The sequence below is a fragment of the Eucyclogobius newberryi genome, unplaced genomic scaffold (assembly GCF_026437365.1).
Source record: "Eucyclogobius newberryi isolate DKJ021-1_F unplaced genomic scaffold, fEucNew1.0.hap1 SCAF_19, whole genome shotgun sequence".
In the NCBI taxonomy this organism is placed as follows: domain Eukaryota; kingdom Metazoa; phylum Chordata; class Actinopteri; order Gobiiformes; family Gobiidae; genus Eucyclogobius; species Eucyclogobius newberryi.
In genome coordinates this window covers 21,711,403-21,727,245 of record NW_027315823.1, presented here as the reverse complement: position 1 = coordinate 21,727,245, position 15,843 = coordinate 21,711,403, and the positions used below count along the sequence as shown (strand labels likewise).

The 15,843-nt window shown below is 42.9% G+C and overlaps 1 protein-coding gene across 1 annotated transcript in view; it reads left to right on the top strand.

The window, feature by feature from the left end:
• The window catches only part of LOC140365747 (metabotropic glutamate receptor 4-like), a 196,163-nt gene that overhangs the window by 39,814 nt on the left and 140,506 nt on the right, over window positions 1-15,843 (top strand). The window contains exon 2 of the mRNA XM_072452308.1: window positions 12,770-13,721. Within this exon, the coding sequence (XP_072308409.1) occupies window positions 13,179-13,721 (543 nt within the window). The 5' untranslated portion in view covers window positions 12,770-13,178. The remainder of the gene's footprint in view (window positions 1-12,769; window positions 13,722-15,843) is intronic.

Genomic DNA, 15,843 nt, shown 5'->3' with positions numbered 1-15,843 from the left:
ACCAAATCCAAAGTCCTCTCAATTCCCAAGTGGCCCATATCATCATGGAGGCTTGACAAGACAGTAGCCCTTAAGTCCTCAGGTAAAACCAACTGATAGGAAAGCTGTTCTGAATCCTTCCTTCTCCGATATAAAATTTATTCTTGTAATTCCAACCCATTTTAGTTCTCTCAACAAGAGTGCAAGATCTGGAAGTTCATGCCATGCTGTCGGAGGAACAGTTTCGCCAGTTTCCAATTGATGAATAACTTCCTTTATGATTGGGTCAGCTCTTTGTTTCTCTTTGAGGTCCTGTCGAGAGTGAGGGGAAAGTACCGGCAGTCCATGTTTATTTTCGTCTGCATAGCTGTCGGGAATAGCTCTCGATGACACACCCAAGGATTCCAATACAGCAACCACAGTATCTGGTGGAATGATCGGGAGACTTCTCACAAGGCAACTGTGACAGATGGCGGAGACGATGGTGGAATCAATCTCTACGTCAGATGGAGACCAGGAATGCTTTTGTGTGAAACGATGGATAAGGTCCATGTCCTCCTGCTCCTGATTGTCAGTAGAATGATCATGCAAACGGCGAGATAAACCATCGGTGTCTTGGTTCTTCTTGCCGGCTCTATATTGAAGTTTAAATGTGTGTGTTGAAAGGGCAGCAAGCCATCTGTGACTAGCAGCGTCCAACTTTGCTGATGTTAAGAGTTAAGTTAACGGGTTGTTATCAGTCACAACGACGAAGCTGGCCCCATACAGGTAATCGTGGAATTTTTCGGTGACGCTCCACTTGAGGGCAAGGAATTCCAGTTTGTGCGCCGGGTACCTCGACTCGCTAGCTGCCAACCCTCGGCTAGCATAAGCATAACCCTCAGTTCTCCCAGCTGCTCCTGATACAACGCAGCCCCAAGGCCAGTAGCACTGGCATCGGTGTGGAGAATATATGGCAGCTCTGGATCCGCAAAGCCAAGGATTGGGGGACTTGTTAATTTTCCAATTAATGACTCGAAGGTCAGCTGGCTTCCTTAAGTCTCGAGAGTTCGAAGTGTTCTTTGGTTGACGCTTGGACGGAGGAGTTAAACCTCGTGTGAGATTTTTCAGTGGTTTAGCAATACCGGCATATCCTTTGATGAATCTCCTATAATATCCGGCAAATCCCAGAAATGACTTGAGTTCCTTCAGTGTTGTAGGAACTGGCCATGACTTCAAGGCTGAAATTTTATCTGGATCCGTTTCAACTCCTCTCTCCGAAACAACGTGTCCCAGGTAACGCACGGACGTCTGTAAAAATTTGCATTTTTCTGGAGAAAGTTTTAGTCCATACTCCTTCAACCGTTGTAGTACCCGCAGCAACCGTTCTTCATGCTCTTCCAAGGAGTGGGAAAAAAACAATAATGTCATCAAGGAAGACTAAAGCTTCCTTTAAATGGAGATCTCCTATGCACCGCTCCATTAATCGCTGGAAGGTGCTGGGCGCATTTTTCACACCTTGGGGCATCCTTAAACTCCCAAAATCCAGTCGGAGTAACAAAAGCAGTTTTGGCTTTGTCAGACTCCTCCATCTCGATTTGATAATATCCCGATTTTAAATCCAAGACACTGAACCATTTTGAACCAGTCAAGGCAGAAAATGACTTCTCCAAATTGTGTAAAGCATAAGCGTCTTTGACTGTTTGCAGGTTCAGCTTCCGGTAATCAATGCACAGTCGAATAGTGCCGTTTTTCTTTCGGACAACAACAATTGGTGAAGCAAATGGAGACTCCGATTCACGTATGACACCAGCCTCCAGAAGCTCCCTTAAATGTTGCCTCACAGCCTCAATGTCCTGGGGGTGAATAGGTCTGGGTCTATGCTTGAATGGAGTTTCGTTGCTTAAGTTGATTCGATGTTTTATTTTGTCTGTATGGCCGAAATCCAAATTGTGATGTGAAAAGACATCTGAAATTTCATGCAATTTGTTAATCATTTTTTCCTTCCAGTTCGGAGGAATAGGAGATTCTCCAAAATCCAAGTTGAGAAAATGAGTGTGAATGTCAGGTGTCAAATGATTAGTTGCCACGCTATGCGATAAGATTTGAGGAGACAAAGACATAGCAATGGTACTGTAGGGCTGAATATGTATATTGTGTTCAGTCTCATTTGTTAAGATAACTGGAATCTTTGAGTTTGATTGGCTTGGGAGCTTTATGAGAGAGTTCTGTACACACAGCCCACCTGGCAAGGGTGAGGCTGGATGCTCCACAAGCGCCCACTGACTGGAAGTTGGTTCACTGCTTATATGGATTGACCCATCAACAACCATGGTCTGCCCAGCTAAAACCAGAAAAGGGTTCTTGCTGGCTAAAAGCACCACTCCATCACTACCTCTCTCCTGGTGCTGATGCCGGATCTGCAGTAACTTCAGGACTGCGCAATATCCTTATGCAGATGGATGGAAACTAGGCATCTGGCTTTGCAAATGGTGATTGTACATTGACTCGAGGGTGTTCATGCCAATTAGCACCAGTGAGGAGGAATCTTGGTGAACATCAGGAACCACAAGTGCAAGGGTGACTACATCAATATCAACTCCCAGGAACTCACTTGGAAAAGTCAGTGTTACTTCAATGTACCCAAGATAGGGAACTGTTTGGCCAGCAGCTCCTTCCACATGCAACAAATCATGGAGAGGCTTCACAGGTTGCTCTGCAAAATAAGAATTATAAACGGATACAGGGATTGTTGTGACTTGGGAACCTATATCCAAAAGACAGTAAAGTTCATGACCAGACACTTTCACACTGGTTGTGCATTTGGATCCAACTAAACCCTGAGGTAAGCGTGATGGCTCAGCCTGAGCGGGTTGATTTAGCCGGTTGCAGGTTACTCTGTTCTTTCTTGTGGGACACCTGGGTTACAACTGACTGACAGAAAACTGCAGCCACACAGTACACCAGTCTGTTACAACAGAACGTAATAAACTAAGATGTTTCTGCAACAGGGATGTCACATTTTACTATGAGAAGAAACACCACAACTGTATGCATATTCACTATTTTTGACATCATGACCAAACAGTGAAATCTTTAATTCACTTTACCGTCATTTACTTTGTCCAATAGATCACTCGTATGGGACCAGCAATTTTATGAAATCATACTTTCTGAATGATAAATTAATGGAAATGTGACATAAACAGCCACATAAAAAGCACTTTACATTTTGCTTTAATTTGTGGGAATTTGGGTTTGATTCAAATTACTTTTGCTTTTAAAATATATTATGTTGTGACCTGAATAGCTGTAAGTACACAATCCTGTATAATACAAGTGAAACACATTTCCTCAAATTGTAATGCTCGACATGAAATGAAGAAGCTTACCAGTACTGTTAATATTAAAGTAAATATTTATTGAGATAAATTGCACCAGTTTTTCCTCAGGTCTCTCCATGAAGGCGAATCAAACGGCTGCTGTCGGTTTTTGCATAATTTCCCTGTCTTAAGTTAGAAACATTGAGCGCATATCTCAGGGCTGTGCCAAGTGTCAAGCACAATTTTGTTATATCTGTAATTAATATGGCCCAGTCTAAATTTCTCGGACGGCATTCTCATTATTACATTGTGACAAAACACGAGATGTTAAGCGAATGAGACTGTACACTAATTGAGTGGTTCTCAAGAGATTGGAGCCACTGTAATATTCATTATAATTTGTGAATTAGATTTTGTTTCAAAATATTTACTTATTTTTATTTTACCTTTATTTTATCAGGCAAACATGAAAAACAAATTCTTATTTACAATGTTGGCTTCAGAATTTGAAAGAGTTATCTTGCATTGTAGCTTTAATTTAACATCTATTCATGATAGAATGGTCCCAAATTAGCAGATCTAAAATTATGCTGTAAATTGGGCTGTAGGAAGTGGTATTGTTAACCAAGTTTTGGCTCAGTTAGTGAGAACTGCTTTTGGGCCAGGTGCCAGTTGGCAGTAGCTCCACCTCCCACATTTTATTATACCAACTTCCCCAGGGCTTATTTCTGCAGATTTGTGTTGCCATGCACATTTTGCTCAATATCTTTCCATCAAGTGTTTGCCCATGGGCACCAGGACAATCTAGTGGTTATAAGACTAGAATAAAACTAGTGTGAACGAAATAATTACCCAAATAATATATATCAAATTAGAAGGCAATTGTGTTGGTCTGTATTTAATTTGTCTTCAATACAAAACAATCAAATATTTGAATGGAATCTTGTATACTTAATGTACAAGTTTGCAATGATTTCGTCTGATATGCCATCTAATATTGCTGGGCTAAAGGCTTATACTGGTGTAATTTCCCTTGAGATTGAGGTGGGAGCATAATAATGAGAAATGAATATGGAATTATAGTGGCATTGACTCTGGTTTGTCTCCTCCAACACTTTAACAATATTTACACCTGGCCCCATTGAGGAAAGGTGGGAAATAAACAAGATGGTATTGGAAGATAGTATATGAACCGATAATGTGATTAATAAGCACGTTTTAGCGATTAAGTTTGGACTCCAACGTTAAATTTAGCTGTGCTCAACTTACTATGCTCAACATACAAGCAGCAAGGAGACAGTGGATATACATGCTTTCAAATAATTATATGTATAGTGAGTATGCCAGTGGTTGGTTCAAAACATCTACCTGCCATAGTGACAGGAACAGCCTGATAGTGACAGAAATATAAATGGGACATTACATTTGCCCTAAAAGTGTGCTGTGCGGTGGCCGAGTGGTTAAGGCTGCTGCACATATGCTAGGTTCCATGTGCAGCCGGCCGCAGTGTCATGAGTTTGAACCCCGGCTCTGACAATGTCCTCCCTTCTCTCTCATCCCCATTTCAAGCTCTGCTCTCCTGTTTAATAAAGCCCACGGGTCAAAAAAAAATCCTTTGCCATCAAGTATTATGAGTCAATATCTAACTTCTATCTCCATTGTCTAAAGTATATTAATTAATGTAGGATTTGTGGCGCTAGGTGAAACAAAACAAAAATGTCCTTATTAAACACAAAGCACATTTGCTGGATTGAAAAACATTTTATAACGTCGTTGTTCAAATTGGTTCATATTGCTGTACATCGATAGACTAAAAATGTCTTCACGTGGTAATGTCTTTCCAGTTGCAAAATATATTGTAGCCCATGAATGTAACGGTACCAGACTTTCTGTTCACAAACACAGAAAGGGTCGATTGTGCAATTAACATCAATCATATTGTTAAAGTTTGTAAACGACTAGCACTTTTGGCCATATAGAAAGAAACCCGCTCCTGTCTTCAAACTCAAGGATGGGTCTGTTGAGATTTTTCAAAGGCCTCCTTTGAAAATACACATATTTTGTTGAAATAGCTTTGTATATCTCGTCACATTCGACTCAAACCGGTGTGAAGATTGATCTTTATTTCCTGCGCAGTGTGTGACAGCTGGCAATAATGGCTCGGCTCGTCAGGACTGTTCCGTTTGGTGCACGGAGGCGTTCAAAAAAGCCTAAAGATGTCTTCTGTCACAATTCAGCTTTCATATTAACAACTGTGCCATACTGGAAATGTTCTTTCTGCTGCACGATTTCCCACGTACATGATAAGAAATGCAAAAGGCCTTTAATTATGCCAGCATGAACATCCAAAATAACAACTGTTTTACAATTACAGAGTAAGTCCTTTAGCTTCAGAAGGAAAAGGTTTTCCACAGCACCTCTTATGGAAGAAGCTTCCCTCTGGTTGGTGGCATTTCAGCGTTACAATAGCATATTTTATTCTTTTACCAATGTTTATGAATTTCCCAATTATTGTAAATAATTCCTATTCAAAATATTAGTTTTTATCACAGAAAGCAATGCAATGCAGAATTTGGCCTGATAGATGTATTTATTTTCTGAACAACTTTGATAGATGATTTTGCAGTCAGTCTCACAACCCTGTGCTCAGTTTGGGGCAATCCCTATAGATCTGCTCTATAGATCTACAGACGAGCATCAACATGCTGGAGTGTCAATTAGGCGGCTCCTCCTGTCCATCTGTGAGAGACGAGCCACTGCCGCTCTCCAAAAGCCTCCCTCATGACTGAGGCAGTTAGCAGCTGCTCGCATCCAACCACAGACAAGCGGCTGTAGGAAAATGCTCTTTAGGTTCGATGGCTGATGAGGGAAGTTTTTTGTCGTGTTGATGTTGTCCAGCTTGGTTTAGGTTACAGCATCAAATCTCTGATTACATTCACTGCTGTGGAAGTGAAAACGCTGAACTGTTCAGATGATGTGCTTTAATTCCTAAAATTCACACACCTTGTCCATACAGAAGGACATATTACAGTATTGCAAATTGCAAAAGAAAAAAGAAAAAAAAAATCATATGCTCAAAAATATGTTGACTATAGCCTAAGTGTTCAGAGATGCAGTGGACATCTGCGAAGTGCTCAGTGTTTGATACTAAAAAGATTAAACAATAGAATTGTTGAAAGTCTCAGTGTGGAGTGGATTTGCTTATACCATTCTCAAGCTTAAAGGGATCTATTTGAAGTTGCAGTACAATGAATAAATTAATGAAAACATTTATCGCCCCGAGGGGAATTTGTGCACAAGAGCACATACAATCATAAAACAACATGTGCACATGTGCGTGTCGACCACACAGCAGCGCCACATTAGAATATCTACATATATATATATATATATATATATATATATGCTTTTGTTGTGTCATGTCCCATGGCCCTCTCCTTGAACCGACACCTTAAAGTGGTGAAGGGGTTTGAGTGCCCGAATGATCCCGGGAGCTATGTTGTCGGGGGCTTCATGCCCCTGGTAGGGTCTCCCAAGGCAAACAGGTCCTAGGTGACGGGTCAGACAAAGATCGGTTCAGAAGCACTCTATGATGACAACAAGAACAAGGCAGTTTACGTCGCTCGGATCGGCGTCACCGGGGCCCCATCCCAGGCCGGGGCCTGGGATGGGTGCTCCATGGCGAGCGCCTGGTGGCCGGGTCTTACCCCACTGGGCCCGGCCGGGCACAGCCCGAAAGAGCGACGTGGGGCCGCCCTCCACCCGCAGGAGGATCCATAAGGGGCCGGTGCAGAGAGATCTGGGCGGCAGTCGACGGCAGGGGCCTCGGCGACCAGATCTCCAGACACAGAGACTAACTCTGGGGACATGGAATGTCACCTCGCTGGGGGGGAAAGAGCCTGAGCTTGTGCGGGAGGTTGAGCGATACCGACTAGATATAGTCGGCCTCACCTCCACGCACAGTTTGGGCTCTGGAACCCATCTCCTCGAGAGGGGCTGGACGCTCCACTTCTCTGGTGTTGCCCGCGGGGAGAGGCGGTGGGCTGGTGTGGGCTTGCTTATAGCCCCTCAGCTCAGCCGCCACGTGTTGGAGTTTACCCCGGTGAGCGAGAGGGTCGCGTCCCTCCGCCTTCGGGTGGGGGACAGGTCTCTCACTGTTGTGGCGGCCTACGGGCCGAACAGCAGTGCAGAGTACCCGGCCTTCTTGGAGTCCTTGGGAGGGGTACTAGACAGTGCACCGACCGGGGACTCCGTTGTTCTACTGGGGGACTCTGTCTCTGTAACATTGCGTGGCGGTCGGGGGCCGTGCCTCTGGACTGGCAGACCGGGGTGGTGGTCCCTCTGTTCAAGAAGGAGGACCGGAGGGTGTGTTCCAACTACAGAGGGATCACACTCCTCAGCCTCCCGGGTAAGGTCTATTCCAAGGTACTGGAGAGGAGAATCCGACCGATAGTCGAACCTCGGATTCAGGAAGAGCAGAGTGGTTTTCGTCCCGGTCGTGGAACACTGGACCAGCTTTATACCCTCCATCGGGTGCTCGAGGGCTCATGGGAGTTTGCCCAACCAGTCCACATGTGCTTTGTGGATCTGGAGAAGGCTTTCGACCGTGTCCCTCGGGGTGTCCTTTGGGGGGTGCTCCGGGAGTACGGGGTCCGGGGCCCTTTGCTCAGGGCTGTCCGGTCCCTGTATGACCGGAGCAGGAGCTGTGTTCGCATTGCCGGCAGTAAGTCAGTCCTGTTCCCAGTGCATGTTGGACTCCGCCAGGGCTGCCCTTTGTCACCGGTTCTGTTCATAATTTTTATGGACAGAATTTCTAGGCGCAGTCAGGGGTCGGAGGGTGTCCGGTTTGGGGACCACAGGATCTCATCTCTGCTGTTTGCAGACGATGTTGTCCTGATGGCTCCATCAAACCCGGACCTGCAACATGCACTGGGACGGTTTGCAGCCGAGTGTGAAGCGGCTGGGATGAGAATCAGCACCTCCAAATCCGAGGTCATGGTTCTCGACCGGAAAAAGGTGGCTTGCCCTCTTCAGGTGGGTGGGGAGTCCTTGCCCCAAGTGGAGGAGTTCAAGTATCTCGGGGTCTTGTTCACGAGTGAGGGAAGGATGGAGCGTGAGATCGACAGGCGGATCGGTGCAGCGGCTGCAGTGATGCGGTGATGATTACCACCGTTGTGGTAAAGAGGGAGCTGAGCCGAAAGGCAAAGCTCTCGATTTACCGGCCGGTCTACGTTCCTACCCTCACCTATGGTCATGAGCTTTGGAGACCGAAAGAACAAGATCGCGGATACAAGCGGTCGAAATGAGTTTCCTCCGCCGTGTGGCTGGGCGCTCCCTTAGAGATAAGGTGAGGAGCTCGGCCACACGGGGGGAGCTCGGAGTAGAGCCGCTGCTCCTCCACGTCAAGAGGAGCCAGCTGAGGTGGCTCGGGCATCTGTTCCGGATCCTCCTGGGCGCCTCCCTCGGGAGGTGTTTCAGGCATGTCCCACCGGGAAGAGGCCCCGGGGAAGACCCAGGACACGCTGGAGAGACTATGTCTCTCGGCTGGCCTGGGAACGCCTTGGGATCCCCCCGGAGGAGTTAGAGGAAGTGTCTGGGGAGAAGGAGGTCTGGGAGTCCCTGCTCAGACTGCTGCCCCCGCGACCCGGCCCCGGATAAAGCGGCAGAAGATGGATGGATGGATGGATGGATGTCCCATGGCAACCTTACCCATGATATCTCTGGAGATGACATACTATTCACCTTATTCTGGAAATCCTTCTGAGCGCCGCCAGCTGACGTAATCATCTTTCCGTTGTATTAGTTCCAAACTCAAGAGAAAATAGGTTCTACACAAATTAAAAAGGTGTTTACAGGCCGCCCAGGGAACATTTTACACAAATCTATCTACTTTATAGTAACTTTAGTGGGTGGTTCCACTACTCTTTTGTTTCAGTTTTTAATGTTGCTATTGTATTTCTATGCACAGCTGTAACGTAGACTTTTTTACATTGGATCTGACCATGAACATTAAGTTTCCCACATATATTCTCAGCACATTGTCTCCAAAACAAAATCATACTTGGATTACTGAATGTGCTAAAAGATATGTTGGCAAACAGTGAAACAATGAGTGTGTTTACCTGTGCTTGAATATTCTGGTTATTAGCCTTATCATGGGTTAACATTTTCCTACGCTCAGAGAAACCAGGATATTCATACCTCTGTAAACATGAGAAATTACTTTTTAGCATGTTTCCAACAGCAAAGGGACAATCTATTTTTCAAAGAAGAGCATAAGTCTGTAGAGGGCAGTCACAACTTGAGTAAAAGGCGTTTTCAACGGTGGCCGTTTCAGTTCAGTTCGAGAGCAACACAGACTGCTCCAGAAATGAGTTTGCTGTTTAAAGTAGGCTGAATTGTACTTTAGACATATTTATTGTATTATGATGATAAAGTAATACAAATACAAAAGGTAGACGTTTCAGTTATTTTGAAAAAATAGCTGCTCCTGCCAGATTTGTTTCGCACATGCTCAGTACAGCACTCGTGAAATGTCCATACTGAAATCGGGATATTGTGTTTACATGGACACAAAAAAGGATATTATAAAAAACCCAATCATAACCAGGATAGCCATGTAAATGAATTCGATGATAAGTAACACCCAGGTAATAATGTATGTGTAACTTGATAATGATTCTGATTGGGAACTAATTGAGATCAAATTTCAAATGTGCAATTACTACTGCAATAATATGTTTGCAAAATCTACTGCGTAAAAACACTCTAATATACTTCCCTCTTATCGGCCTCACGAATACATGCACTTATTTGCTTAAAGGTTATTATATGGCATTTTGAAATGAAGGCGTAGTGTGTTTTGAAATGTGTCTTTGCACCTGAGGAAAGATTTTGTTCTGATATAAATCTCCAGTTATTCCCGCAGCTGCCTTTGACATTTTGTAGCTCATGAGCGTTTGTGTTGTTTTCCTCTTGTTTATTGAGGTAAAGTCCATTACCACCTGGTCTGTAAACGTACACACATTTCTCTGTCTTTCAATGCAACCCTTTTAGTGGATGCAGTCATTTCAAAGCAGATATGACATGATTATTTTACACAGCCTCAATTTGGGATTATGCCATTTTAGGAGCATAAATATTCAAGAGTTTCTAATAGCTGTAATGGTCAGTTGGGCAATTTTACATACAACATTCACATATATCTGATATTTTGTATTGTAGCATCATTTGAATGGTAAATTCATTTTTAATTATTTCTGCATAAAATGTGTTGATAGTTTGTGAATTTAGAATTCAATACAAAGTAACAAAAGGTTATTCAATATATAATCAAGAAATATATTTGTACGTCTAATACATGTAACAATAAAACATACTAAGCAGCTTTATGCATTTCTGATAATACTACTACATATTCATTCCCTTACAAATATATAGGCAGAACAATGTCCGTTGAATCATCAGAGTTTTTAGTATCACCAGCTGAACACGTGTAACCTGTTACTGCACATTTGACTTATTTTGTTATTTTTACACCACAACCCGTGGCCTTCAGAAGAGAAGGTCTGTTTGATAAAGCTGGCATCAGACTGCATGCTTCTGTACATTAATGCTAGACTTTGATTTATTCATCAGATATGGCGGCCCCACACAGAACTGCACTTATGGGGGGGACAGAAAAAAAACAACAACAATGGTGGCATGATGGGCGTTGATGACTAAATGATAATAACTTAACGTTACATAACGTGTTTCTTCAGGGACACTCAACATTTACCCTGACAGTTTGAGGTGTCTTTACCCGTGATGGCATCTGTTTAATTGGCAGTGCATACAGTAAGCACTATAATGATATGATGCATGACGATATGATGTATACAAATTGCCATACATCTTACCACACACTGATCATTTACACATACCTGTTTTGCTGTTTCCACATCTGTCAACAGCCGGAGATAAGATAAGCGGTGATGATGATAAGAGGTGGTGATGATAAGAGGTGGTGATGATAAGAGGTGGTGATGATAAGAGGTGGTGATGATAAGAGGTGGTGATGATAAGAGGTGGTGATGATAAGAGGTGGTGATGGGCACCAGCCAAGCAGTCCAAGATAGGCCCAAGGTCCTCTTGCATTTCAGAAAACTCAAATAACAAAAATAAAAATGTGAATCCAATATTTGAACTAGTAATAACTGAACATTTTATTCTTAAACAGCTATATGCCAGATATTCTAGTTTGTAACACATTTAAGGAAAAATAAAGTAACAGTTAAATCAAATTTCAAAATTCCAACTGAAATTCGAAATGTAGTTAAGCACCTTGTGATTGCCTGTCTCTGCTGCTCCGGTTACTGATTTTCTGTGAGCTAAGAGGGCCAAAGGTGAAGTGTTTGACTTCTAGTTGTCATCAGCTCACTTAAAATGAACCTGTGGTGAATGGGATCTGAAGAATGACTTCTCCCTCAGTAGAGAATAGTTGGGTGTATTCACAGGGCCTTGTCAGTAGCAATGTGCTCTCAATGCATCTCAGGCGGTGCCAATCCCAGGCCTCCAGCCCACTCCCCTGAGAAACAAGTGTCTACAGCTCTATTCTGCCGCGGAGCCAGAGATTGCACTTTCAGAGGTTATTATGGTCTACATGATGAGTATGACCTCATATGTATAAAGGATGAGTGGTCTTGAGTGGTTGTATTTGAAACTGCACATATCAAAGACGTTAATGCAAAAATACATGTTTTAGGTGACCATGTGTTTTAAGTTAGGGTTAATCTGTTTTTGTTTTTTTTATGGTGAACATATGGTCATTTTAGGCAGCAAAATATACCACAAAACGACCAGAGAGTGTAATAATAATAACACAAGTAGACATCAACTAAACATAAATACAAACAAAATCATGGCACAATTAATTTAAAATAAAAGTCTCTTTTGGACCAAAGGCTGTTGAATTTGTCCATTTCCAAATTAAGCCTGAATTACATTTTTTCAGTCAGCTATATATATTTTTAAATGTATTAAAAACACAACATCAGGGATATTTTCAGCAAAGGGCCATCCATGGGGCAACCACAAGGGAAAGGAAACTGTTGTAATATTTTTTTCATTGACTGAACATAGTAATAATCATCAGGGCCTTTGCTAATTCACAGCATTAACATTCAGAATTAGACTTATGCTGCAGAGGCTGTCACAGCATTATGACAGAGGCTGCGTGTGCCACTATGGAGGTTGAGAAATGAAAATGAAGCATGTGGGAGCAGACTTCACTCCTGTCAACCTTGAACACCCCTTTGAATGTAATAAAAGCAAATGTAGGTGTGCTGTGTAAAAGCTAGAAATGAAAAATAAATGAATTTCGGTTCACAGCCACGTCTCCATTGCCCATAATGCCACAGTAACAAGGTTATTCTCTGAAAGACTCACATCAACACATAATGTTTCTCTACTCTGTCTCACCACTCTTTATCTTTTTCTTCTTGCAGGAAATCATGGATAAACCTGTGGACCTAAGCAGGCCTGAGGACTCTGACATACACTGAAGATTAAAAACTCCTGAATAAGCTGACGAAAGAGGAAAGCACGAGGAAACACAGAGGAGGAACACCTTTGTTCTTTCTGATGCTCCACATAAAGGATCAGTACTCTATGTGAATAACAGCACACAGCAGTCTGCACACAGCAGCAGACGGAGCAGGCGCTGAGGAGGAGAAAACAGGATTACACTGTAAAGCTCATATTCCATGTTAACTGAATGCCTGGGAACAATGACAGGCATGCGAAGCAGACTTCCCCGTGCCAGTTGCTTCAAGAGCTATTGCAATTAACCCTGTGGCCGTCATAAAGTAATACCTGGCTCGTGTTATTGTGTGATTGCTGGAGTTGGCGTTGGTCATGTTCCAGAGTGCAGTGTACAGACCGTATCGGAGCGGCTGTCATCTAAACAGCTTGATTCTTCCTCTGCTGTTACTGCTGCTCCATGGGCCCCTGAAGGCAGCTCAAGCAGCCAAACCCAAGGGGCCTGCACACACACACTTGAACTCTATCCGCATTGATGGCGATATCTCTTTGGGTGGGCTCTTTCCTGTGCATGCCAGGGGCCACGATGGCAAGCCGTGTGGGGAACTTAAAAAGGAGAAGGGGATTCACAGACTGGAGGCCATGCTCTTTGCCCTTGATCGCATCAACAATGACCACAACCTGCTGCCAAACATCACTCTGGGCGCCCGTATCCTGGACACCTGTTCTCGGGACACTCATGCCTTGGAGCAGTCTCTCACCTTCGTCCAGGCCCTCATAGAGAAAGACGGGTCGGACGTGAAGTGTCGGGACGGGGGCTCACCCATTATCACCAAACCTGAGCGGGTGGTGGGTGTCATCGGAGCCTCCTCCAGCTCGGTCTCCATCATGGTGGCCAACATTCTGCGCCTGTTCAAGGTAAGGTCAAATATCATAAATGGTATAAAGCGACTTCTTTGTAGGTTGTGAGAGGCTCAGAGAGCAGACCTCTGCTGCTGAATACTGCATTCTGCAGAAAACAGGCATCTATTGATCAATCTGTGTATGTGTGAATAATTAATGGGACATTGTAAAATAGGTTTGGGTTTTCAGGCAAATGAGATAATGGATTTATTCAAAAAATGGCATACTGTTCACAAAAATTGTGTTCTCTGTTTTTATTCAAGAAAAAAATGCACCTGATTGGTCAGTTATGTTCATGTATGTTCAATATTCATATATTAGATACACTGGTTGTTCTGCAATATTAAAATTTCTAGATGCTTGTATGGCTTCTATTATCTGCACATGGTTATGCACAAGATATTTATCCAGCATTGTAGCCCTAAAAAATCTCTTTCAAATAAGCTTCATAAGTTTATCCAGACGGAGGCGTAAATCATGAGTGTGACAGGTGCCCTCTGGGAGCAGTTGGTTAGCAGTGGAAAGCAATACCTGTCACAGCACCTCACTCTTAATAAGATTCTATTTCCCAATAGCTTTTCATTATTTTGTTGGGGATGTATGTTTAACCACCTGATCAGAAGATCCAAATATTTATAACGTTGTTTAAAACTCCTTTCAAGATAATACATCCAATCCAGCCATGTTTGGCTACACAGCCAAATCATACTTATTTTAATATTCTTGCATTTACATATTTTTGGTGAACAAATTTGATATAGATATAATAAATGTTAAATAGAAATTTACACAGAGCTTTTTAACTCAAAATTCTTTTTAACTCCAACTTAAAACAACAACAATTCAACAATAGCATTAGGTGTTTAGGTGTTGCTTGTTCCTCTTTCATAAGCAGAAGTTTAACATTGCCATTATCTCACCATGAAATTCTTCTTCAGTCAGGAGGCCACAGTATTTTTCAGGTATACAAAAGCTACATTAAGTCAATATCATTTGTGCAGGCAATGGCGTGAAGATACAATGTAGCCTCTAAATATGCCACTAATAAAAGAATTAAGGGTATTAAGGCCACTCTGCCACTAGTTCGTTTGACATTAAAAACCCTTCAATCTGAGAACGGTGCATTTGGGCCAGCTTGACCACAACAGTCGCACTCTTGTGTAGGGGATTCTTACTAGTACAAGTACTGTAGTGTTATTCATTTCCTCCCACTTATGAAAGGGGCTAATATCGATTAAACAATTGGATCTGCGTTGTCCTTGGCTTTGAGGCGTTCCTCAGATAGATTCACAAATGTGGCTGATTTGAGGAGTGTTGGATCCAAGTTTTGGTCTTTGCTTGAGTTTGCATGATGAAAACGGGCACAGAATTCTTATTTATGAGTGAGAAAAGTTAGCTTCTGCGGGTGTGTCTCTCTGGAATGTCTTTGTTCCGTGGGTTAGCTTAGCATCACTAGGCCAGAGATGAGCTTTCCCGAGATCCTTCTTGGTGGACCTCCTGGTGGAATTGAGTTGGTCTTCTCTCCTCTCTGTCTGACTTACCCCTATGGGGGTTGGGTTTTGGCGCCATTGTTCAACCAATCAGCACACATGCTGAGTCAGAGCTGATCAGAGAAAAAGATCCAGAATAATGCAGCCATTGTTTAGCATTAACATTAGGCCACATAGTTAAGGCAATATGGGTCACAAGATGAGTTATAAAACAGTTAAAGGAATGCAGACCACAATAACATAATGTACAGTAAACGTATCTTGTGGACAAATTCTGCAATCAGATGATTGTTTACTAAACCGCATAGTCTTTTTAGGATTTAAGCTTTTGTCTTGGGAGAGAAAAAGTCTTTGTGAGTTAATTTGAACCCTAAAGCAATTTGATGGAAAAGGTTTTTCCCAACGTTCAAAGCGTGAAGTCTCTGCTCCTGCAGAGATGTCATAAATCTTCAATACCATGGTTCAACCTTATCGCATTCCTGTCACCATGGCAACATTCAGAGGTCATCTACATGTCACTACACTGGACTGGACTGCTCCAAGACCTATTTTCACAGCACTGTCTGCGATGAAAGTAAAAAGAGTTTGGAAATGGATTAAAAAAACGCTTCTATTACTTTGTATGAAATTAACCTTCATCATCTTAA